This window comes from Panthera pardus, unplaced genomic scaffold (assembly GCF_024362965.1).
Source record: "Panthera pardus isolate Hobbes unplaced genomic scaffold, ASM2436296v1 HiC_scaffold_6, whole genome shotgun sequence".
Taxonomy (NCBI): Eukaryota; Metazoa; Chordata; class Mammalia; order Carnivora; family Felidae; genus Panthera; species Panthera pardus.
In genome coordinates this window covers 61,096,612-61,120,964 of record NW_026526991.1, presented here as the reverse complement: position 1 = coordinate 61,120,964, position 24,353 = coordinate 61,096,612, and the positions used below count along the sequence as shown (strand labels likewise).

The window sequence follows — 24,353 nt, the reverse complement described above, 5'->3', positions numbered from 1 at the left end:
CAATCTTTATTTCACCTTCCCTCCGAAAAACTGGAAGTGGGCGGAGGGGGGAAGTGAGCAAAGGAGATGCAATTCAGGGGGACCCTTGGGAAGATGCTGGGCTCTGGTCTGGCCTTTCTTTCTTTCTTGCCACCCAGCAGGGCTAGAGGGAAGGGGTCCCAGAGTCAGTACTGTTCTTGGAAGTGTGACTGAGCTGAATTCTGGAGATAATAAAGAACATCTTCCCCCACATCATGTGCCAGGCTGCTGAACAGAGTGTACGTCTCTGTCCCACAGACCTGTAGGGGACCCAGAGGAGAAGGTGTTCTAGCATACCTGCATATCTGTAAATGGCATAGCCTCAGTTCTTTAGTCTTGGAACATGAAGTCTCAATGAACTTTTAAGAGACCCAAAGCTGTTCATTTTGCATATGGGGAAACTGAGGTCCAGAGAGGGGAAGGACTAACTCAAGGTCACTATATGGGGCCCAGCAGTGCCTAGAGCTCAGATGCCTAGTCCCTGTCCCAGCGTCTTCCCATGCCTTGCGTGTTCCTGGCGTGGGTTTCCCATCAGAGGCACAAAAGCCCGGATTCTTTCCTTTGTCTGAGGCTGGATCTAGACTTGTTTTCCAGAATCTCGAGACACATGTGCCACAGGAGCGTCTTAGCCTAGGGGAGACTCCGTTTCCATGTCGTTGCCGCCGCCTGGTGGTGGAGTCGTGGAAAATTCTCAACTGCCGCGGCTACAGTCCGGCTGCAGACTTGAGACCTGGACTGGAAATGATTCCCCAGGGCCCAAGTTTACATTAGATCTGGGCGGGAGTGGGGATGAGTGATATTGGGAGCCTCTGCTCGCCTTGCACAGGCTTTGGATCTTGCCTTCTCCCACCCCCGTCTTTCCGGACCCCTCCTTCAGGCCCCCTTTCCTGTGTACCCTTACCCTTCACCATGCAGACAGATCTCCGGTTGAATAGCTCCCATATCGGCGGGCAAAGATTGAGAGTCTGAGTCTGGGGGACGGAGGGCAACGAATCCAGACTTTATTGTCGGGGAGAAGGAAAAGGGAAGACGTGGGTGGGGGGCCGGGGTTGCTACATTGTCAAGCAGAAAGAGTTGATGGGGACGGGAAGGCCAGTGGGGGCCCGTCCCTCTCCCGTGTCGGCTGCTAGAAGGGCTGACGATACGGAAACCACAGAGGGGGTGGGGTGGGGGGAGGGAGGTCACGCCCCCGCCCGAGTTGTGCAGTGGAGGTGTCTGGTGGGAGGGACAGCCATGAGGTCTAGGAGCTGGGACGGGGAAGGCTACAGACTCAGCGAATCCTGCGGAAAGGGGAGGGGCGGGGGCGAGGCTTCTATTGCTTTTTGCTCACAGTTTTGCGGAAGGCGAGGCGGGGGTGGGCTCGGACTGGACACCCCTTGCCCCCCTCGGTACCCCTTGGGCGATGGGTGCTGGTGAAAAGAATGGAATCCAGACTGGGGAGGAAGAAGGTGAGGGAAGGGTCTGTAGGGGCATCTACTTGGTCCCACCCAAGTGCCAGAGATGCCCCCAAGTGCTGCCCCCTATGATGGGCCCAGCTAGACCTGGGGCTGGGGCATGGTGCGGGGCGGGCACAGTGAGGTTGCAGGCGGTAAAACCAAAGTGCTTCTGAGGGACCCAGGATCCCGCCTGCTCCCCTCCCCCTGCGGAGGATGGGGGTGTTCACGGAAGCGCTTCAGTTTGGGGGCAGGGGCCGGAGTCCCAGAGTCCGCTTATTGCCAAGAAAAATCCATTTCTGCCCCCCGGACTCCGACCATGGCTTGTGAACCCCGTTTTGTGCTAGGTTTGGGGGGGAAGGGCTGAATGGACATGGCTTTTGGGAGGGGGGGTGTCTCCAAGGGGGCTCGGGGGTGAGACGGCCCCCCCTTTTCTAGGGGAGAGGGAAGGGCAGGGGGCGGGGTTCCCTGAGATCTGGGGTGTTCCCCCCCTTCTGAAGCCCCCCTCCCCCGCTACCCCTCCCCTTTCCTGGAACCCCGTACCTCGGGGTGGGGGGGAAGGAGAGAGAGAGATCATTCAGGGAGTGCCGGGAGTAGGGGCAGGCTTGGAGCCCGGAGGCCTGGGTCCCGGCTGGAGGTGGGGGGGGAGGTGTTGAATGGGAGGGGGTTCGGGGTTCAGGTCAGTAGGGGGAGAAGAGGATGGGTCCGTGCGCAGTTCGGATGGGCCCGGGTGCCGGGTGGAGCAGGGGGTGGGTGATCGGCGGTCCCTGGAGAAGAGGTGCGGCTGGGGCCGGGCGCAGGGACAGCGGGGAGCCTGCTGCCGCTGCCATCACCGCAGCCACCGCTAGGGGGCTGGGTAGCAGGCCTCCCGCCAGGGACTTGGGCAGCTCCTTGGAGAAAGTCAGAGTGCCCTGCAGCGGGGAGAGGGGCGGGGAAAGGGAGACCGAGGAGTCATTCTGCGGCCCGCAAACCCCACCCCTCCCCGTGCCGGCCCGCGTCCCCTTCTCTTCCCAGCTCCGGTCCCCCAATTGCCGAATTCTCCAGCGCCCAGGCCTCACCGCCAGCTCCCCCGCGCCTCTAGGTTTCTTGTGACGGCTCAGCAGCGGGTTGGGCTTCCCGGCCACGCCGTCTCGGTGCCGCCGGCTGGAAATGTGCTGCGGGGTGGGGGTGGGGGTGGGTGGGTAGGGAGGGGCAGTGGGTAAGGGGCTGTGAGCCACCCGGAAAGGAGTAACCGACGAGCCGGTAGGCACACCCAAAACACCTGGCCCCGCCCCTTCTGTGGTCCCAAGGAAAGGACCTGAGAGAAGCGCCCTCACCCAAGCTCCCTGTTTGTGAGTAGAGCTCCCTAGAATTCCCAGGAAAGGCCTTGGACCCACCTGTTTCAGTTGGACCTCCGAGTTGACCTTGACATTGCAGATCTCACAGTGGAAGGTTCGGTCCTGGGCAGGGGCCTCTGGTTCCCCAGGAGTGGGGGGCCCCAGACGAGGGTAAGCTTTGATGGGGCCCAGCCCACTTCTGGCCTCCAGAATTGTCTTGTGCTTAGTACCTGGGGCCCGCAGAGGGCAGAAGGTAAGGGGTGGAGGAAAACTTCTCCAGGCCTCCTCGGCAGCAAATACCCACCTTCCCAATTAAAATAGGGGGAAGCATCAAGTGTGGGGGTTTTCCAATCCCCTTGGGACACCCCCAAACACAAGGTAGGTCAGGGGAGAGTCACAGGTCGAGGAGTTAAGCAGAGGGGGAACTGAAGAAGTAAGCGGGAGATGATTAGGGAGGGAGATAGGCTGGTAAGTCTTGGAGGGGCCCGGATGTTGGAAGCCAGGGGCGTTAGAGGTGGGGAGGAGGAGTGGGCTGAGGATAGGGGAATAGGGGTCGGGGTGGGAGAGTCCTTACCTTTGTTATGAGCCTCAAGCTGGGACAGGGAGTTCACTGCCACCTTGCACAGGGCACAGTAGAGCAGCCGCTTGGCCTTTTCCTCCTCTTCCTTGCTGCCTCCAGGCAGGGAAGCTGGGGCTGGAGTGCTCCCTTCGCCCTTGGTTGTACCCTGACCAGTCTCCGGAATGCTGGGAGGGGATGGGGAGCCAGGCTGTTTCTCTGGGGATCCTGGGGCTGGACCCAGTCCATTCTCCATGGAGACTGTTGTTGGGGGAGAAACATAGGGGTCACCTCAGATGGTTTTTGGAGGAGATTCTTTATGTGGAGGAAACCCACCCCCATTTCCTGGAGGGCAAGGGCCCAGGAGTCCCCACCCTGTGACAACATGCATGCTCTCATGCCCTGGGCCCGAGCCAGATGTGGTCTAGCTGCTGCAGGCTGGGTGTGAGGCTCCAGCGCCTGGCCCATTCTCGAGAAGCTGGGAATGGTTGAGGGGTCCAGCCGCAGTGGCTTCCCCTTCAGGTTGAAGCTGGCAGCCAGCCTAGCCCTGGGGAGAGGCATGGAACAAGGATTCACCCCTCAGTGGCCTGCCAGCCAGCCTGGGCTTCCTGCCTGGCCAGCCCCTTCCCAGAGTCCTGCCCAGTCCCCAGGGAGGCATGCCAGAGAGCTCTAGGAAGGGGCAGAGGCAGTGTGAGGAGAGGTCGAGAGAGACAGTCGCAGACACGGCAAAAGGGAAACAGAAACAGCAGAACTGGAGAGGGAACAGGGATGCAGGCTGCTCTATAATTCATGGCTTGATTAAAGATGCACAGGCCCCAGGCCTCAGCGCTGGGTTCTGGCCTCTGTACAGGGGAAACTCTAGCACTCCCATTCTTGCTCCAGCAGCCGATCCAGTTTCCGGGTTGTGAGACCGCAGGCAGTGGGGGTGGGGCACTGGCAGAAAGGGACCTCCTGACCCCTGCACGTGTCCCTTTGCTTGTCCATCCTGTGATCTTTCCCTTTATTTCTCTTACTCGTTTGACATCCTTGACCTCCATTCCGATCCAGATAGCACACCCACGTCTCAAACTGGACAGGGCTTCGTCGTTTACAAAAGTAGGGCAGGTATCATTATCTCCTTAGAGATATCCTGTCGGAACTAACTAAATGAGGTAATATGCATAAAGCACCCAGAATATGAAATGTTATCTACCACCACCACTATCAGCGTCATCCCCGTTTTGCAGAGATGTTGCCAAGTTAAAAAAAGGTGACCAGGCTAAGAGCAGCCAGAGCACAATTAGAACTCAGCTCACCTGCCTGTCCTATCTGTGCATCCCTGAGGGATGTGTGTGTGTGTGTGTGTGTGTGTGCGAGTTGACAGTGGGATCCTGGTTCCCAAGCTGCTGATGTGGATGCCTGGTTCTCATTCTATTTGGGGTGGGGCAGAAAGGACAGGCAAGGATAAGGAGGAAATGGGGATGTTCAATCTTTCTGGAGTTGATCATGACTGATATCTGATGTGGCAATCCCAGCATGAGGGGGGCTCATATCCTCCTGTCTTGATATTCCTTCCTTCCAATTTCTTGGCTGGGAGTAGGATGGCCACCAGCCATGAGGGAGAAAGTCTCAGAGTTGCTTTTTGTAAACCTGGGAAAGATCTCCAAGATCTTAAGGTCTCACTCCCAGGACGCAGACTGGGCCAGAGAGGTCAAAAGATCAACCAAGATCATCCGGGGTGTTGCTTGAGTGTCCTGAGCTCTCAGTCTCCCCAAGGGGAAGCCCAGTGGGCAGGCCCTCAGATATCCTGATTCCCTCCCTGTCCCTCTCCCCAAGATGAAGAGGCCTCTCCCTAGATTTGATGGTTCCCTTTTTCTTGAGGAAGTTTGCCAGGTGGCCTCACCCTAGCCCCTCTCTGAGTCACTGGGTGGTGGGGAGGACAGACAGTGGGGACTCTGTTGAGAGGAGCTGGGGCGGGAGTACGGGTGACAGGATGGAAATTTTGTATCACTGTGTTTGGCTCCTGGACTCACCTTGGGTAGGGGTGGGGGGTGGGGGTTGAGGAAGAGAGAGATGAAAGCAGAGAATTCTGGGAAGCGGGCAAAGAACAGAGACGAGAGCAGTTGAACAATGTCGGGGTATTCAGACACACCTGGACGGGGGGCTACGCCATCCCCATTTGGGGGGGTGCTGCCTGGGGGAGCTGGGTCTCCAGGTTCCCGGATGCCAGGCTCCCTGCCTCGGGTCTTGGCAGCCTCGATGCCTTTGACTCTTCGGGCGTGGCGATTACCCTTGTAGTGTGCCTCAGCCTGGCTCTTTAGGGATGAAAGAAAAAAAGGGAATCTGAGATCACCTTTCATCCGACCATGCTCCCCACAGAGTTCCTTCAGGTCCTCGGGGTGGTCTCAGGAGGCTGCAGTGAATCTCTTACTATACCAGTGGGATGTAAAGCCATGCCGAGGAGCCCTGGTTTTTCCTGGGGTTCAGACTAGCTTCTCAACCTTGAGTCGCTGGGAACCTGGATCCTCACCTAGCCCAGACTCCACCCTACCACCACACCCAGGGCCTGGCTGCTGACTCAGGCTTCTCACCTAGTTCTGGGTGAGGGAGGGTTACCCCAACCTATAATAGAATTCTAAATGGGAGGGGACCAGCAATCCAGCCAGCTAGCAGTCTCTTGGCCCCCTGGCCTTCTATGCGTGTGTCGTGTCTCCCGGCCTCTGGATCCAGTCTGGACTGCTTCTACACTCGGGCGAAGAGTCCCAAGAGCCCTGAGGCCTGGGCCCTACCCTGACTACTCCCCCTGGTTCTCATTTTTCCTGAAGCCTCTGTGGACACCCTGCAGGACCCTGGCCCCAAGCCCAGCTCTGGAGATAGAGACAGCAGCAGAGACAGCTGTCAAAACAGAGCCACTTGGTGGGGGAGGGAAGTGGAGGGCTGCCTACTATTGGCCCCCTGCCCCTCTAGTCCTCCACCCTCCACCAGGGAGTGGAGCCAGGGTTGGGAGAGGGGATGCCTGGGGTTGAGGTAACCGAGAGGCCTAAAGCTGGGTTGGTCCTGGTTCCACCCCCACCCCCACGTGCACCTCCTGCCTAGGACATACAGTTCTGGAGCCACAAGGTCACCCAGACAGGGATAGAGTAGAAATAAAAAGTATGGATAGGTAGGGAAAGAAAATTGATACCCCAGGGGTGAGGCAGTGGTGTGCAGAGCCTGGCAGCATGGTGGGTGTGTGCACGCGCGCGTGTGTGGACTGGGTAGAGAAACAGAACGTGCTTTATTTCCCCCTACTCAGCAGAATGAGGCTCTGCTGTTTTTCTCCAAAAGCTCTCAGAACCTGCACCCCACAAAGTCTCCTCTAGACCCACACAGAAGTCCCGAGGGAGCCTCACAAGGAGGACAGGATAGCTGGGAGGCCGGACACCTAGGTTCTGCGTTTTGGGTGGCTTCTCTCCATGGAAAGTCCCCCACGGGAAAGGACAGACAGAGGAGGAAGCCAGGTTAGAGTGAAGTGGGTGGACCAGGGGAGGAGTTTAGCAGAGGCCCCGGAGGGCACAGGCTCTGCAGGGGAGTCAATGACCTAACTCAGCCCAGTGCCCAAGGACCAGTGGGCCAGAGGCCACTCTTGCACCCAGACATGATGGCCACCTGTATTCTAGGAAATTCTGAGCCAGGGATGCCTCAGTCCCCAAGGGAGGGAAGGGTCAACCTGAGAGGACTGGCCGACTTCACATTGAAATTACAGCCACTGCTTGTCCCTCTCAAGTGCCTTCCATCCGCCCCTGCCCCTCCTACAGTGTCCCCATTCCCTGCTCTTCCCGATATCCCCTTTATCTCTGCCCCCCGCCCGAGCTCCTCTGCCCTCTGCTCTCCCGAGATCTCCAGGCTACTGCTGCCCCACCCATTTCGAGCAGCAAGGCTTCTTACCTGCGAATTGAAGCGGATCTGACAGACATTACAGGAAATGATGGGCCGCTTGGTCTTGAGCAAGGGTCCCCCAAAAGTGTGGGAGAGCACAGCCTTCTGCACAGGGTCCATCTGCGGAGGCAGGCTGGGGTGAGCCAGGAACCCCAGCACAAGCTTATGTCCATCATCCCCCACATTGGTTGCAGCTGGGTTGAACCAAAGGGCTCAGAGCCTCGTCCCTATCCCTCAGTTTGCCTGAGGGTTCTGAGCCTCAGTCCCCTGATCCCCTCCAAGCCCAATCCTCACCCTACTAGAAGGGCCTTGAGAGACCAACTGGCCCAGTGCCCCCATCTGACAGAATAGAAGTGGTTGGCCCAAGGTCACACGACCAGTTAATAGCAAAACTGGTACTTGAACTTGGGCTGCTGTCTCAGTTCATCATACCATGAAGATCCAACTCGGTCTTTTTGATGTACAGCTCGGCCAACCCACCAAAGGCCCACTGATGGGAAGTCCCAAAGCACCCTAGATCCTATGGCCTTCAGCTGAGGCCTCTGAACTCTTTGGACCCACTCCGGGGCAAGATGTCTACCAAGCCAAGCTTCTGGTCCCAGGAGACAGACATTCCCAGCTTCCCATCTCTGGGCCCCAGGTTGCCCTAACATACTCCCTAGATCTCTTTAAGGCAGCAGGTCTTAAGGGAGTAAAAGAACTCAGGAGAGAGTACATGGCTGTAGTGAATAATGGGGGTTGGGGGGGGGGCAGGACCTAAGAAGCTGGGCTGGCCTGAGGCAGTGGAGAGATCTTCTGAACTCTTCCTCCCTTGATCACAGGGCTTCTGGGGCAGAGCTGTGGGGCTGGGCGTGATTAGGAACAGTCTTGCCCCCACCCTGGGTCAGCAGATGTCTTTGCAGTCTCCTGCCAAGAGTTCACATGAGGAAGGGAGAGGATGGGAGTTTCTGAGGCCTTCAGCTATCAAGGGATGAAGCCAGGGGCCTAGAGGCATGAAAACTGCCTCCCTGCACAGTCCTCCTCCCTTCTGGCCCCCTAGGCAGCCAGGGAGAGGCGAGACTGGAATGCACCCGAGGCTGAACAGGATTGGGTGATGGCTGGGACCTCTCATAAAAACAGAACAAAATTAGAACTGAAGCCTGGTCTTCCCGGTGGAAGGATCAAGTGAAAAATAGTTTCTGGGACCTGAGGGGTCCTTAGCTCCTCAGCTGCGGCCCTCCCCTGTGCTCAGGTCTTCATGGTTCCCAGTAAGACACTGGTGAGAGACAGGCATGTGAAGCAGGGAGAAGAAGGTGGCTGGAATCTGGAAAGTCCACAGATCCTGGCTCTCCCCAGTAGTCTCACTGGCTGGTTGGAAGGGGGCTTTAGCACCCCTGTGACATGGGCTGCCTCATTTGGTAGACGTAGAGGCGGGAGCCATGACCAAGTTCAGATGACTCGTCTGTCTGACAAGTGTCCATCTCTTGGCCTGCCCTTGGCTGGAAGCAGCCCCTTTCAGTAGCTCACTTTTCACCTCCTGGAAGCCCAGGTCCTATTCAAAGAAAAGCCAAACAGGGGAAGAAGGGGTGTGACTGCGGGTGTCTGGGCAGGCTGTGATCAATCTGTGCATGGGTGGAGTGTGAAGGAGTGTCATGTGCTGTGTGCACATCATTTATGTATCAACATTTCTGTGTCGGGGGCTTTGCCGATGCCATGAATGGTCAGGTTGTGCAATCTTCAGCTGTGTGTTTATCTGTGTGAATGTATGATGTGTTTGGCAGAAATAAAGACAGACCAAGTTGGAGACAGGCTTTAATCAGAAAGGGGAGACAGATGCCTGCTCTCAGCTCCCAGTCTCCAGGTGTCAGTCCTCCCTATGCAGAGACACCCCCCTCCCCCTGCCCCAGGGTTCTCCTCAGCCCCTGGACTTCCTCATATGCTGGGTGGGGAATGGAATTCAGCCCAAACAGAAACCCAATCTAGGCCAGGAAACCTAAGTCGATGACAGCACTAGGGAGAGAGGAGTGGGATGGAGAGGGGACAGCAGAGGCCAGGGTTCTGTCTCTGCCCCACCCATCACCCCAGCCTGCTTCCCACAGTGCCCTGAGGACGACCTGTGGGCTGACCATGCCTACGTACATCCCAGGAGAATGGTCCCTGCCCCACTTGGGTCCCTCTTCCAGAGTGAAAGCCTTTTCTCTTGCATACACCCCTCCTCAGGTTTAAGTCCATAAACACCAACCAGGGGTTGGGGAGTGGTGAGAAAGAGGGTATCAACCCAGTGCGCCATGGGTCCTTCCCACCCTCTCCTCCAGGAACTGAGGAGACACCAGGCTGAAGGTGAGGGCTCCTGGGCCCAATCCCTGTGCAGGTGGAACGTGAGCCACTGAAGTGCCGCTCCAGGCCAAGGTCAAGAGGCCCTGGTGACCTAGATGAGGGCTCTCTGGGGAGGGGTGGAGGCCAACATCTCCCACAGCCCATCCCACTCCAGAGCCCCTACCCTGGGATTTTGGCCTAGACACTGCCTGGAAAGGGCCACAAAACATTCCTCTCCCACCTGCCCTCCACAACAGCAGACATGAAGGGGAATCGCTCCCTAAAGCTGGGGCAAAATGAATCAGGAAGGGCAAGGGGGAGGGAAGGGAGGAAACCAGATCAGGAACAGGAGAGGGGGCCATGATTATATTTCCTTCCATTGCCCTTTATCTGATGGAAACCGCTGCCCCATGTTTGACCACCCCACTTCCCCATCCTCCCCCCCACCCCCAAATAAAGGTGAAAAGAGAAGGAGGGTGCAATCTCGGGGATGGGAAGACCACAGGGACAGGAAGGATTGAAATAGGAAAGAGAGTGAGCTAGGGGGTGTCTAAAGAGCAGGTGGAGCTGGTGGGGGAGGGATGCTGGGAAAAGGAAAGATGCCGGGATGGGATAAGAAGGATCTAGGCGGCGTGGTAATTTAAGGGTACATGTAAGACCTGATGGGAAGTCTGAAGATTTGGGGGACTCCAAGGATCTGAGAAGCAGAGGTGGGGGTATCCAGTATGGTGGCAGTAGTCTGGGGGTGCCAGCTGGGATCCAGAGATTGGCAGGGACCGCGCCAGTTATGGGGGATGGGCCAAATAACCCGAGGACCGGGCGAAAGGAGAGGTAGCCCGCCCGCCAGGGGCGGGCGGGGATAGGGTGGGGGGGCGCTGCGGCAGCGGCGGGAGCCAGGGAGAGAGGAGGGGCCGGGTGGCTTACCCTGCGGGACCCCGGGGGCCGCGACTCCATGGCCCGGGGTGGCGGACCCGGGCGGGGCACCCGAGCCTGGCCGGGCCGGGCAGGCCGGGGACGCGGCGCTCGTTGCCCGGGTGGCTCGGGGCTGTGCGGCCGGGCCGGCCCGAGAAGGGGAGGCGGTGCCGGCCGGGACCGGAGCCCGCCCCGGAGGCGGGGCCGAGGGCGGGCCGCGGACGGGGGCGGGGCTAGGGAGCCTGAGCAGGAGGAAGGGGGCTAGGGTGAAAAGAGGAGAGGAGAGGGTGTCCGTATCCGGATACTCGTTCCAGGGTGGTAGACCTTGTCCTGGTGAGGGGCTGCTCGGTCCGGCGATCGGGCATTGACCAGGTGACCTCGGCTTCCTCCACTGAGGATCCTTGCTGGGTCCCTTGTCCCCACCAATCCTAATGGACGGCTCTATTTCTCTAGCTCGGACATTTCTCCTTTCTTCCATCCCTTCCACCCTGGCCCTCGCTCCCTTGTTGACAACCCCTTTTCCGAGCCCCCAGACCCGTGTTCCCTCTGCACACGGCCCCTGTGCCCTTTTTACATGTCACTTCCCTTACTAGGGATGGGAAATCGAGCCCAGGTACCTAGGTGTCAGGCACTGCTCTCTCAGTGATTCCTCTGAAAGGTGGAGCTGGGAGGCGCCCAGAGCAGAAGCGACCTCATACTGGGGACAACGTCCCTAACCTCTTCTTCCTATCTCCTCCCCTCGCCCGCCACCTGCTGGACAGCTAGGTTCCCAAAGAGCTTATGTTTCGTGCACTTGCTGCCCTCTGGCGGTCAAGTAGGAGCAACACTGGGGGCTCAGGGTCAGGAGGGCAGAGCCGCTCCCTCCCCCAGACACCTCCTCATCCTCTCCGAATAGGTCTTAGGATTCCCGCTCTATCATCTCTGGTTCTCACCCTCTCCCATTCCGTCTAGGACAGAGAGATGAGTGAAGCAGCGGACTGAGTGTAGAGAGAGGCTGTCTTTGGGAGACAATGAGAGACGTCCAAGGGCAGAGGAAAGCATAATACAGGGAAGGGTCTAAGGGGTAGGAACTGCCCCAGTAGGAGAGAGATCTGGAGGTATTGTATTAGTCCAGAATCCATTAGCCATGAATAATACCACCACCACCACCTAATGTTGACTGAGCCCTTGGAATGTGCCAGACTCTGTACTGAGCTCTTTGCATGGATTATCTAATTTAATCTTCACAACCACTATTCAGAATAAGTACTATTATTATCTTCATTTTATAGACGAGGGAACTGAGGTTTAGAGAGGTTAAATAATTTGCCCAAGGTCATAAGCTAGTAAGTGGCTGAACTGGGATTTGAATTTAAACCTGGGCAGCCTGACTCCAAAGCCATGTACTTAACTGCTGCACAGTACTGCCAAAGGTCTGTCTGCAGCTTTTCTGCAGTCCTCACTCCCCTGCAGAATTTGACACTATTGATGCAGCCCGCCACACTCTCTCCCTTGGCTTCTCCAACTCTACAGGCACCAGGCTGCATCCCTACCCCCCTCCAGTGGCTCCCCCACATCCTTTGCTGGAGCCTCCTCCTATTCCTACTACCTAATTCTGCTTATTCCAAAAAGCTGAGTCTTGGCCTTTCTGTCTCTGGTCCTCTCTTAAATAAAAATAATAGTGATGACATAATAATAATCATAGCCGCCAACACCAGACAGACATCCACTTTGTGCTAGCTATTCTGATTATGTAATACGATTCTCGCAACAGCCTTGTGAGTCGGTACTATTACTATCTGGTAAAATTCGGGTTTAGAGTAGTGAAGCCATTTGCCTAAGGTCACACAGCCAGTGCTCTCGGAATGTCAATTCAAATCCTGCCAGTCAGATGCCAGAGCTGGTGCTGCTCAACACCCTGCCGCACTCTCTGGGCTTATCAGGACTCATGGCTTTAAATAGCTAGTCCTCACCAGAGGCAGTCGAGCCATGAACCCTGGGGGAGTGAGAAACCCTGAACTACCCATGCGAATTGCATGGCTTTGTGACCTTGGGCAAGTCACTTAACCTCTCTAGGTCTGTGTTTCCTCATCTACAAAATGGGGGAAATGATGAGAGACCTAAGGGCAAGCGTCAATGAGGTGTGTAGATGGGGGAAGTATTCCCAGCACCTTCTGCTCCAGTCGAACTGAATCAATTGGACCCCCTCAAGTGCTCTTTTCTAGCTCTTATTCATGCTATTTGCTTCAGTCTGGAATGTTCTCTAAGGCCCCTTTTAAAATCCTACGAATAATTCTTCAAAGCCCAAATCCTATGTCACCTGCTCCGGGTTGAATCCCTTTTTCCTCTGTTCTCCTTTTCCTGCTCAGCTCTGGTTGGTCCCTTAGGCACCACCTCATTCAGCAAGTCTTTCCTGACACCCCTTTGGACTCCCATACAAGCTAAATGCCTCTGACGCAGCTCTTTTCACCCTACAGGGTAACTGTTAACTTGTTATCTTTCCTACTAAACATGAGCTCCCCAGGGGCACAGGCTGAGTCCTGTGTCCCTGACACCTGGTACAGTGCCCAGCACATAGTAGGTGCTCAAAAAATTTTGTTGTTCACTTGAACCATCATTGGTGTCTCTGTCACAATATTTATAACTCTGCCTGTTTTGCGTTCTAGATTGCTGCATACATTTCTGTATTTCTCCCCTGAATAGAAACTCCTTCCAGACTGGACCATATCAGCAGTGCCCGGGGGGCTCAGTCGGTTAAGCATCGGATTCTTGGTTTCAACTCAGCTCATGATCTCGCGGGTTCGTAAATTTGAGCCCCGCATCGGGCTCTCCAGCTGTGAGCACGGAGCCCACTTGGGATCCTCTATTCCCCTCTGTCTCTGCCCCTCCTCTGCTTGTGCTCTCTCTCTCTCAAAAGTAAACATTAAAAAAAACAAAAACAAAAACCCACAAACTCTTAAAATTGAACCGTATTGTGTTTACCTTCACGTCTCTATTTTATCTAAAACAGTGCCTTGCTTATAGTCAGTATTCCATTTTCTCATCTGTAAAATGGATTAAACAATAGCTACCCTATAGGGTTGCTATAAAGACTAAGATATGAAGGGTACTTTGTAAACTTCAGAGTGTAGTGCAGATGTTGGTTTGGATTCTTTGGGAGGAGTTTGGAGGAAGCAGCTGTGGTATAAAGAGAACTCCATTTGGAATCAGTTGCTACGGGTTCAAATCATACCTTAGGCACATACTATGTCAATGTAGATAAATTACTAATCCCTCCCTAGCGAAACAGGAATAACAACGTCTACTTTGTTGGGTTGAGGTGAAGAGAAATGAGATCAGGTATAGAAACATCTATGGCAGTGCCTGCTGCATGGTTGATACTCAGTAGACGTTTTGCAGCTGAATATGGTTTGATGGTGGGTTATTTGCGTGGACTAAAGCCGACTTCCCCTGAACCTTTAGCTCTAGCCCACTTTCTAGGTCCCAAATTCCAACTGTCTGCTGGACGTTTTTGGCTCAATGTCCCACTGGTTCACCAACTCACCATGTCCTAAAGTGAGCTTCACAGCTTCACCCCAGACCAGCTTCTTCCTCTAAACCCCTGCCTCTGTTGGGGCGCCTGGGTGGCTCAGTCGGTTAAGCGGCCGACTTCGGCTCGGGTCATGATCTCGCGGTCTGTGAGTTCGAGCCCCGCATCGGGCTCTGTGCTGACAGCTTGGAGCCTGGAGCCTGTTTCAGATTCTGTGTCTCCCTCTCTCTGACCCTCCCCTGTTCATGCTTTGTCTCTCTCTGTCTCAAAAATAAATAAACGTTAAAAAAAAAAAATTAAAAAAATAAAATAAAATAAAATAAACCCCTGCCTCTGTTGAGGTGACTTCTCCCTCCTAGCCACAGACGTTTGAATCTTGGAGTCAGTCTTGACTCATCCTCTCTCTTCTCCCCTATCCCCAAATATCAGTTGGTCACCATGGCCTAGGAATATTTCCTTGGAAACAAACCCCTTGCCCTTCCCCCTTCCTATATACTCACACTGCCACTACCACTGGCCCGGTGTGGCCTTCCAGGCTGCCCTTCAGGCCCACCTTGGTGGGACAGCCTCCTCCAACCTCTGCTCCCTTTCATCCAGCTGTCCCAATCACCTTCCTCAAACACTGCTCTGACAAAGTCATTTTGCTGCTTAACAATGGATAATGGCTCCCTATTTCATACTGTATTAAATCCAGACAACTTTTCCAGGCCTCTAAGCCCTACCCCACTGATCCTCCCCACCCAACTGTGGGTTCCAGAGAGCTAGAATTTACAAACAGGCAGGCTTGTGACCCTGCTTATCCCTTCCTTCTGGATTCGGCACCTGTCACCCCTCCCACCTCCCTGTAATCACTATCACCCATCTGGGTCTCACTGCTTCTCTAGATGGTGGACTCAGTGAGATGATTCATATAAAACATGTAGCACAGGGTCTGGCTCAGCAAATGGGAGCTGCTATTGTTATTGCTGCTAATAGTATACCAGATAGCCAACAATGCTTGTAACTGACTAGAGACTAGAAGTCCGGGGAGATGGGGTCCTAAGGAAAGATAAGGAAGTAGATAGGAGAATCAGGGAGGGGTGAGTCAGAGTGAAGGAAGGAGCTGGGGTCTCAGGAGGGTAGGGTGGGCAGGCAGGCTGCTACTCACAGTGTTGTAGTTGCCGAAGAGGCCCAGGGTGGGGGCTGGCTCCAGTGGGAAGGGCAGGATCTGCTTGAGGTCCAGTGGGGGCTGCATGATGGGGGGCTGCCGAAGCAGAGGGAGGGGCCCTGCCCGGCTCAGGCTGCCTGAAGGGCAGAGAAAACATTACGTGGGGCAGGAAGATTGAAGCTTAGGAGCCCCACCCAAACCTGTCTGTCCCACTCCCCGGCTGGGGCCCCCACACTCAGAAGTGTGACCCCCATGCGCACACACACTTCCCCTGCTTGCTAGCTCCAGAGCAATGGAGCACGGTGCCCTGTGGGCCCAGGGGAGAGTGCACACCAGCCCTTCCCTTCTGGGTGTTTTTCACTTCCCCCTTCTCCAGCCTCCCTCCCCCAAGACCTTTAGGCATTTTACAAACCCAGGAAGAGGACAGATCTTCTCTGCTGGATCAGCAGGACTCAGGGAGCCCCATGGCTCTGGCCACTCCCTTCTTCTGGTTTTGTTTTTCCCCAAGGAATCCCAAAGGCGAGGTCTCACCCCAGGGGGGACAGGGTCAGGTGGGTGATTCCTCCCACTGCCCAGAGGGGAATGTTGAGGTCTCGATTTGGAGGAGGGCCGCTGAGTCTCTCGGGCTGCCCAAAGAGCTGTGATCTGTCCTGGCTGTTCTTAGTTAATTGTTGACATCTCTGGGGGTAGGTGATAAGTGAGTGGCGTTTGCCCTGGGAGGTGGACTGCCTGGGCCCATTCTCAGAGCCCCTTCTCCCAACCTTCCTGTCTCCCCCCAAGCCCCCTTGTCTCCCTGAGAGCGTTCAGCTCCAGCACCGCAGGAGGAACCGCCACCCGGGCCTCTGGAAGGGGAATGCCTGGGTCTGACCCCAAGGGGAAATGAAAGTCCAGGCCAGCCACTCCACTACCCACCCTCCCCTGAAACTTTTTCTCCTCCCCTCAGAGCCATGGGAGGAACCTTGCCAGGCTCCAGTGGGAGGAGGCCAAAGGCCCTGAGGACCCCTCTGGGCTTCCGCTAGCCCAGCTCCCTTCTGTGACCTCGCTGTCCACCAGTCAGGGAACCCTGGCTGCCCTTCCCTGCTCTAACAACCCCCTGCCAGCAACAGGGGTTCCCAGGAACAAAGGCAAAGCCAGGAGGCTGCAAGTTTGGCCCCGTCCTCCCTTGACCTTACTGGGGCAGAGGGTACCCCAGGATCCTTCCCTGGTCCCTCCACAGAGACTGCCCCTTTGCATACCTTCAGTTTCTGGTGCCTGCTGCCCCCAGGCAGTGGCCTGGCCCCGGCCCCCCAGGGGCCTGGGCCTGACAGCTTCCCCTTCCCTTGGTTCTGCCCCCAGCCCCCTCCCTTGCCAGCCCCCTCCCCCCCAAGTCCAGTCAGTAGAATCAGCCAATCAGAGTCCTGGAAAAGTGGGGCAGAGGGGAGGGCGGGGGAGCAGGGATTAGGGAATCGGAGGCGAGAGGGAGGGGGTGGGGAGGGCTCCGGCACAGCTGGGGGCAGGGAGCTGGTCCAGAAAGGTCTGGAGGGGTCTGGCTCTTCTGCCAGGGTGGGTGGCCAGGGTCCCTGAGGTCAAGGCTGCTGGGAGCTTGGGCTCTAGAGGGCTAAGGGTTTGAAGGAAAGGGCAGGATGCTTGGCTTTGGCTCTTGGGCAGCTGGAGGTCTGTACACCCTGTGTCCATTCCCTCCTCTGCCATCTCAGAGTTAAGATAGGGTAGGGGGAGAGCAGAGAGAGAGAGAGAGAGAGAGAGAGAGAGAGAAGAGACAGACAAAAGTGAGTGAGAGAGAATGGGGAAAAAATGACAGAAGCCGGAGTAAGTGATTGAGAAAAGGGACAGAGATACTGACAGAGAAAAGAATAGTGAACAATGGAGAGATGGAAGACAGTGAAATGAGAGAGAAAAAAAGAGACTGCAGAAAAGCTGGACACAGAGCTAGACCCCAGGGTGGAAAGACTGACAGAGAGCAGAGAGCAAGAAAGGGAGAGAGAAGAGAGGGACAGATGGTTTGAGGGGCAGTTTGACCACCTCCCCTTCCTGGTCTGTCCCCTCAGGACTCCTCCCCCCATGCACAACACCCCCCCCTCCACCCCAAGCCTGGCACACCAGACCAGGGCAGCCTTAACGAGCCCCGGGCAGCATCAGGAATGGTGAGAGAAACCTGAGCGCTCCCAGAGTCCCCGGCACCCAGCACCCACCCCTAGCAGCTGGTTTGGGGCTGGCACTTGCCCCGCCCCAGAGCAGCCCAGCTCCTTGACCCTTTTCCCAGCTCTAAATTCTCTTAAGCCCCCATCCCTCAAGCCCCCATCTCAGAAGAGACAGATGGGTTCTGGAAAAGGGAATAGAAGAAAATACGTATTGTGGAGCCGCTATGTGCCAGGTAATGAGTTCTGAGTATTATCACATTTAATCTCTGAGGCAGCTATGATTCTATGGGGGTAGCTGATACCATTTTTCCCACTTGACGTGCGAGGAAACTGAGGCTCAGAGGAGTTAAAAACTTTGGCTCATGTCACATAGCCTGTAAGTATCAGAGCTGGGAGCTAAATCAAAATCTGCTGCAAATTCTTTCACTGCTACATAACCCCCGAGGACTCTAGTGTCACTCAGAAGGGATGGAGGTCCCAGCACAGACTTCCATCTTGTTCAAGGAGAGGAAGGTCCCTGCATCTTCCAGGGGCTGGAGGAAAACAAACAGCAGTGATTCAGTGCCCTATGGCCAGCAACTCCTCTCCTCCAGGACAAGAACCCAGGAGGGAAAGGGGTGGGGGGGAAGGGGGAGGGAGGATGGAGTGAGGCAAGGAAGCAAGGTGGGTAACTGGACATTCCTGTGTCTCCCCATTTTTGGGTCTACTGAGCTATGAGACGAGGAGAGGGGCAGAATGGCAGCTCACGGGCCGAGTGGGCAGAAGCAGAGCTCTCTCGTTTCAGGTAAGCCCAAGCCTCAGTCCCCTCTCCCTTTTTCTGAGAATACTAATAGTTGCCACTTGTTTTTTTAACGTTAATTTTTGAGAGACAGAGAGAGACAGAGCGTGAGCGGGGGAGGGGCAGAGAGAGAGGGAGACACAGAATTCGAAGCAGGTTCCAGGCTCTGAGCTGTCAGCACAGAGCCCACGAACCGCGAGATTATGACCTGAGCCAAAGTCGGACGCTTACCCGACTGAGCCACCCGGGCGCTCCATAATAGTTGCCACTTTTTGAAGGCTCTTTACGTGTCAGTCACTGGACATACACCGTCTCCCTGAGGTTGTCTCCACTGCTCGGAAGCTGGGGAACTAGCTCATTTGGCAAATGAGAACAATAGTACTGCCTCAAGGAGTTGTGGAGAGGATTGAATCTATGTAAATTGCTGGCATGCCACAAAGGGAGCTAAATAAATGTTTGTTAAATGAACGAGTCCTCATCTTATCAATGAGGACAATCAGCTTTGAGAGGGGGAATTACTTGACCAAGGTCACACAGCTAGTGAGGGATGTGAACCTGTCTGTCTGGCTCCAGAGACAGGGTTTTCAAGCACTACACTTTTGTAGGTAGACTAGGGATGGGGTATTGGAGGGAAAGGCAGGTACATAGTAAGGTCTGGGGAAGCAGGAAATCCAGGGCTTCTGACATCCGACTAGGTGAGGTCTTTGGGCAGGTTTGGAGGGGGTAGGAGATCGAACTGGCGTGCGTGCGTGTGTGTGTGTACACATGCATGCACGTGTTCTTGCATGGCACACAAGTCAGGCAGGGCAGGGAGGAGTTGGGGCCTGGCTGGGGCAGGCCACTCCAGAGGGAAGCTCATTAGAGTAATTACCTCCAGCAGATAGAGCCCCACCCAGCTCTGTGGGGGAATTGCCAAATGCTTTATTAAAGACAGTTCCCAATGCACTTTAGAGGGGATGAACTCTCAGACCCTTGGATGGATGTCCATCTGGCTCTTTCTAGGTCCTACCTAGCCCTAGGCCCTTTGATCCCGCTCACACCGAGCCACAACCAAGCCACATCCAACTCCTTCCATCCCACTGAAGTCTGGTCTTTTTCTTCCTCCCTTTCCCAGAAATTTTGGCCAGGTCAGAGTCTCAGCCCCTTGGCTGTCTTAGGTCAGGTCTGGGGCCTCGAGCCCTTGTAGTAAAGAATGGGAGTGTCTGCCTTGAGCTAGCTCAGGGAGGGGTCCTGTCTGGTAAGAACAGGAGCCAGGAGAGGTGTTAGGGTAGGGCTGTGGGTTAGTGCTGGTCTTGGAGGTTGGGCCAGGATGAGAGTGAGATGAGATATATGGTTGGCGTTAGGGTTGCAAGTTGTATTAGGGCCTTAACCCCAGGTGGTGAAAAGCCTGGATCAGCACTGGGTTAAGATGGGGGAATTAGACTCTGGAGCCAAGGGAGGAACTGGATTGGAGACTGGACCGGGATCTCATCTCTAATCCATCTCTTTTTCTCTTCAGGCCTTTTGGCCTCTTCCTCCCCAACAGTGCCTGAAACTGGGGAATGAGGGGAGAGCCTTGAACTCCTGCGTCCTGGGTTCTTGACCAAATCCCATGTTTCTGTTCCTTTCTGCCTTGATTTCCCTCATCTGGACAGGAGGCAGGTTGAGGGCTGGAAAGGCTTTGAAGTCAAAGATTAAAGGAACAAGGGGATGATTATGAACAACTACTTAAAACATCATCCTTAATAACCCCAGGGTGGATGTAGGCGGGGGCGGGGCCTAAAGGGAGGAGGTGGCCAGGAAGGGAAGAGAGGGAAGATCCCTGGGAAATCTTCCCAACCTGACAGGACAGGGCCTTCTTCAATGCCCCCTCTCCCCATGGGACCCAGTTGGAGAGGACAGTAAGAAAGGCCCAGAACAAGGAACGGAGCCCAGAACCACCATCTGCTTAAACCTGGGCCCACAGTGTAGATCTTAAGCAGGTAGGCCGGGCCCCACCTGCTGGTCAGGGTCACCACGTACATGGACTCAATGGGCCTCAGTATTTGAAAGCCTACAATGGCATGGCCCTGGGCAGGGGGTGGGGGAGGGGGGTGGGCAAGGCCTGAGCCCTGGCTGGCAGTTTCCTCCCTCTCTCCTTTCCTCACAGAGGGCTAACGTGCGTGTGTGGGCCAGCAGGCTTCCCGCCCCTCTGTAGGTGGGCACAAGGAGGGAGTTAACTACAGTGTCCTGTCCCACATCAGGCAGATGTGGTGGGGGTCCAGTTGGCAGACCCAGGCATTTTTCCTGTGGTGGGGTCTTGGTCAGGCTTGAGCAGGTCTCGGAGGTCGTCTTTAGAGCCCACTGACCAAGGGGAAGTGTGGCTCACACTGGTTTATTCTGGAAAAGCACGATGCTCCCTCTGGGGCCCGTGCCCAGGGTGGAGCCTGCGTCCAGGGTGGGGCCAACATGTAGGGATTGCACACGTTGGAAGAATGTGGGGCCTGTGCTTTGGGGACCTGAGTCCCAGATGTGATGGTGAGGGTCACTTTAGGCTGGGAATAGTCTTCATAGTTGGGTGGGGAGTCTCTTCTTTGTTGGAGATACTCATGGGAAGGAGGCAGGCACCAGTCATTCACGCCTCTGTTCCCTCATTCACTGAAGAGGTATAGTGGAGTGTTAGGTGGAGCGGGCAGACATAACATGGTGAAGGAGTGAGGAGGTACAGGAGGAGGAGAGAAAGAGAGAGAGGAAGGAGGGCAGAAGGGGAGAAAGACCACTAGTGGGAAGTCAACAGGGATCAGACGAAAGAAGGGAAGCCAAAGAGCAAACTGCAGAGGGACCCAGCAGAGGCCGGGCAAGCCCTCCATTGGGAGGCAGGGAGACCACAGGTGTCTGGGCCCGGTTGTGGGGGGGCATCTCCCACCATAAACAGGGCCCAGGAACCGGCCCAACCAGGGCAGAGGTCAGAGGTCAGAGGACACAGCAGGCCGGCCTACTATTGTGGAGGCAGGGGCCTGGAGCCCCTGGAGCTGAGGAGGAGTCCAGACGCACAGCTAGTCCCTCTCCTCCCCCACCCAGGGGCTCCCTCGCGATGTAGGTCATGAGGATGGGGTGGCTGTGGCTGAAGGGTTGTCAGAGTCCCGCGGGGGCTCCCCTCCCCCATCCTTACTCTCTCCATTGCCCCTTGTCTCCTGGCGCCCCTGGCCCAAGGCAGGGGTGGGGGTGGGGGAAGAAGGAAGAAGAAGGAAGCTGGGAAGGAAGGGCCCAGGCAGCCAGAGCAAGGAGAGAGCGGGGCAGGTCCCGGCGTGTTGGGGCAGGATGGCTGCGGAGACAGGATCCGAGCCGCAGGGGCCCCGGGAAGGACAGTTTCCCACCCCTGCTTCTACCCAGCCCCCTTATCTCCAGCCCTCAGGTTCCCACCTCCCACCACACACACCTCGAAGCTACACCCACCATCTTCTCCCCGCCCGCCCCCCACTTCCTCCTTTCCCTCTTATCCTGGGCCCAGAAGGATGTCGGAGTGTCTGAGCTAAGGGTGGGGGAGGGAGAGTGTGTGCGGGGACGGGTCAGAACCTTTCCCTCAACTCCACTAGGCCAGGACCAGCCCTCTCCCCCAGCCTCTCGTAGACCGTCATATAATATTCATGAGCCTCATGAATACGCAATATCCTCATTATGGGGCGGGGGTCTCACTCGGCTCTGCTCTCTCCTTCACCACTCCCTAAATTACCCGGAGAGACGGCAGCGTGGGGAAGAGGGGAAGAGGGGACCCCCAGATGTGGAGCCAGATGAAGGGGGAGGGGGAACCGGTCGCTGACGGGCGGCCGCAGTCACCGCGGTGCCGGGAGGTTGGGGGGGTGACCTACTGAGAGGGACCCAGGAGCCCGGAGCCCAGAGCCGCAGAGCCCACTCACCGAGGATCATGCTGGGGACCCAGGCGCCCGGGGTTCCGCGTCGCTCTGTCCCGGGGGCCGTTCTGGCCGGGCTGGGGGTACAGGGGGAGGAGTCGGGGGAGGAGCAGAGGCCGGCCCAGGCGGAGCGGGGGCGGAGCCCGCAGCAGGTGAAGACGGGAGGAGGGGGAACCCGGGCACCCTGGGCTCCATGAGGGGGCGTCTTGACGGTTCCTCGCCCCTTCCTCTCCTACTGGCTGCCCCTGGGCCTCCTGGATTTACCGTGTCACTGCAGCCAGGGCCGGGGGAACAAGACATCTACAAGACGGTGTGAGGTGATGGAGGAAGCTGGGAACTAAGATGCCTGGGTTCCCGGGAAGGGCTGAGTCTGAGGGCAGGAAGTCTGGTCGTGGGCTGATATAGGGTGGGGGATGCCTCAGTCCTCTGGGGAGGGATGGAGCCTGGGATGGGTGTGACACCTGGGTCCTCTCCGGAGTGACAGGCTGGGCAGGGTCGGGGTGGGGGGAGTGCAGAGAATGTTAAGGTCCTTTGTTTCTTTGACTTTGGAGCAGGATGCCTGGGGGCTGGGTTTCAGGGATGAAATGTGGGGCTGAAGATGGGTCCCAGGTTGATCTCTGGCTGGGGTTCAAATGCCTAGGTCCTCAGGGAAGGTCTGCATGAAGAGAGTTGCAATCAATGCAAAGAGGTGGAAAAAGAAGCTTGCCACTGAAATGATTTATTAGGGCAATCAGAAGATGATAGAGGATCCAGAATTGAGGCTCAACCCTGTAGAGAGGACCTGAATTGGGGTGGGGATGGGAGCACCCATCAGGCATCAGGGTCTGAACCCAGGGCATTCACCAAGGTGAGTGTGGATTGTAGAGGACTAGTGTGTGTGGTGAGGTGGAGGGGAGAATGGAGAATAGGGACGAATGTATGGGCTGGGGAGTGTCGGGGGGGGGGGAGTACAGGACACTGGATGTATTTTAAGGACCATCAGGGGACTCGATTAGAGGTGGGCAACTGGGACCCCAGCATGAGGCTGGAGTCTGGGAGTCTGTGAAGTGTCTGGAGAAGATGCAGCTGCCACAGCCTGGACCTGTCTGTACCTGCCCCTAGAGGGAGGGCGCCAGGAGGACTTCCCAGAATGCCACACGGCCAGCTTCAGGCCAGCCCCCGCGCCAGAGGGAAAGGAGGTGTAACTGGGAAGTAGAACGCTTGGGATATAAGGAGGGTGGAGGCAGGGAGGAAGAGGTTGGTAGAAGGGTGTTGAGACTGGGGTCTTGGAACAGTCAGGGAAGGGGACTGGGGACTGGCATTCCTGGGTTCAGCAGGGGAGTTGGGACTAGATGGCTAATTAAGGTATGAGAACTTCAAATTCCTGATTCTGAGCTTCAGCAGTCTCTTGCCTTTACCCCACTGATCTGGTTTGACAGAAAGATGTTCCAGCTCAAGGGCAAGAGAATGCTGGGGATTCCAATGCCTTGGTCTTGTTCTGATCCAGAGGCCCAGAGATGTCAGGGGACTGTGGCCTTGCTGCCCAACTGTGGCCTTGGGGGAGAATGTAGGGTCTCTGAGCCAATCAGAGGAGGTCTTGTTACTCCAGCTCCAACCTGCCACCATGTTGTTCAACTCTAGTGTCACAAAGCCTGCTTCTCCCCAGGCCCTGTTATCTAGCCTCCCCCCACCCCACCCCTCACACCTTTCCTTTTCTCTTCCCGTTCTTTCTCCTCCTTGGTGAACTCAGAAAAAAACAGAGTCAGCATCAGGTGTGGTTGATTGGTGATACAGACCCCTTTGCCCTCTGATTTGTCCACCATCCCACGCTGTCTCCAGGGACTCTGAGTTAGGGAGGTCACAGAAGAGACCTCTCAGAAGAGGGGTTGCTTAGCTTACCAAGGTGAGGCAGCTGGCTGGAGGGCGGGGTGACCTTGCAGGCAGCTGGGGGTGGGGGCAGTGTGCGGGGTGAATTCATTATTGATGAGCCCTGCACCCCGGGCTACTAATGAGCCCAGGCTGGTTGCTCTAATTGATGTCAAGAAACTTGAGACCCCCAGATCAGCTTCCCGCCTGCCAGCTGCCTCTCCTGAGTCCCCTCCCCCTCCCTGTACCCCCAGCTGCTGTTCCCTTCCCAGGGCCTCCTTTCCATCGAGACACACAAACAGATAAGGATAGGGCTCAGGCCTCCTAGCCCCCTACCCTCATGTCCCTCTGGATCACTCAAGTCTCAGGATGAGGGGCAGACATTCTCTGGAAGGGCTGGGAGCTTTGGAAGGGAAACAGACCAGAGCCTGAGAATTACAGTTCAGGGGCAGAAAGCCTGGTGCTAGATTACAACTGCGGCATTTCTGAGCCCAAGGAATTCCTTCCTTACGTTGTGCACCCTCACGAGAGACCTTGTCACTCTCTGAGACTCAAAGGTACAGGCACTACACAGACACACCCATGACCCAGCTGAGTGGTCACAGTTCACTTCCCCTCCTCATTTCCTCCTGCTGATGGTG

General features: G+C 56.2%; 1 protein-coding gene across 7 annotated transcripts; it reads right to left on the bottom strand.

Moving 5' to 3' along the window:
• Positions 1-995: 995 nt before the first annotated feature.
• ZNF385A (zinc finger protein 385A) lies at positions 996-21,981 on the bottom strand. Of its 7 annotated transcripts, none has more exons than XM_019419620.2 (8): positions 21,874-21,981; positions 15,083-15,219; positions 7,230-7,340; positions 5,455-5,617; positions 3,342-3,584; positions 2,828-2,997; positions 2,510-2,605; positions 996-2,362 (listed from the first exon to the last, which is right to left on the bottom strand). In XM_019419620.2, the coding sequence occupies exons 1-8, from the start codon at positions 21,881-21,883 to the stop codon at positions 2,132-2,134; spliced, it is 1,161 nt and encodes a 386-aa protein (XP_019275165.2). In that variant the 5' UTR covers positions 21,884-21,981; the 3' UTR covers positions 996-2,131. The 7 variants fall into 7 exon arrangements, with proteins under 7 accessions (XP_019275165.2, XP_053751847.1, XP_019275172.2 ...); XM_053895872.1 differs by having other exon boundaries at positions 15,083-15,215; positions 21,874-21,896; XM_019419627.2 differs by lacking the exon at positions 21,874-21,981 and adding an exon at positions 16,318-16,448.
• Between the last annotated feature and the right edge of the window lie 2,372 nt (positions 21,982-24,353).

Bases quoted from the DNA above. Each gene is read 5' to 3' on its own strand.
- ZNF385A (XM_019419620.2), bottom strand. The intron at 2,606-2,827 runs GTGGGTCCAAGG...CCCACCCCGCAG, and splicing joins CGGAGGTCCAACTGAAACAG to CACATTTCCAGCCGGCGGCA. The intron at 2,363-2,509 runs GTGAGGCCTGGG...TCCCCGCTGCAG, and splicing joins GAGGCGCGGGGGAGCTGGCG to GGCACTCTGACTTTCTCCAA.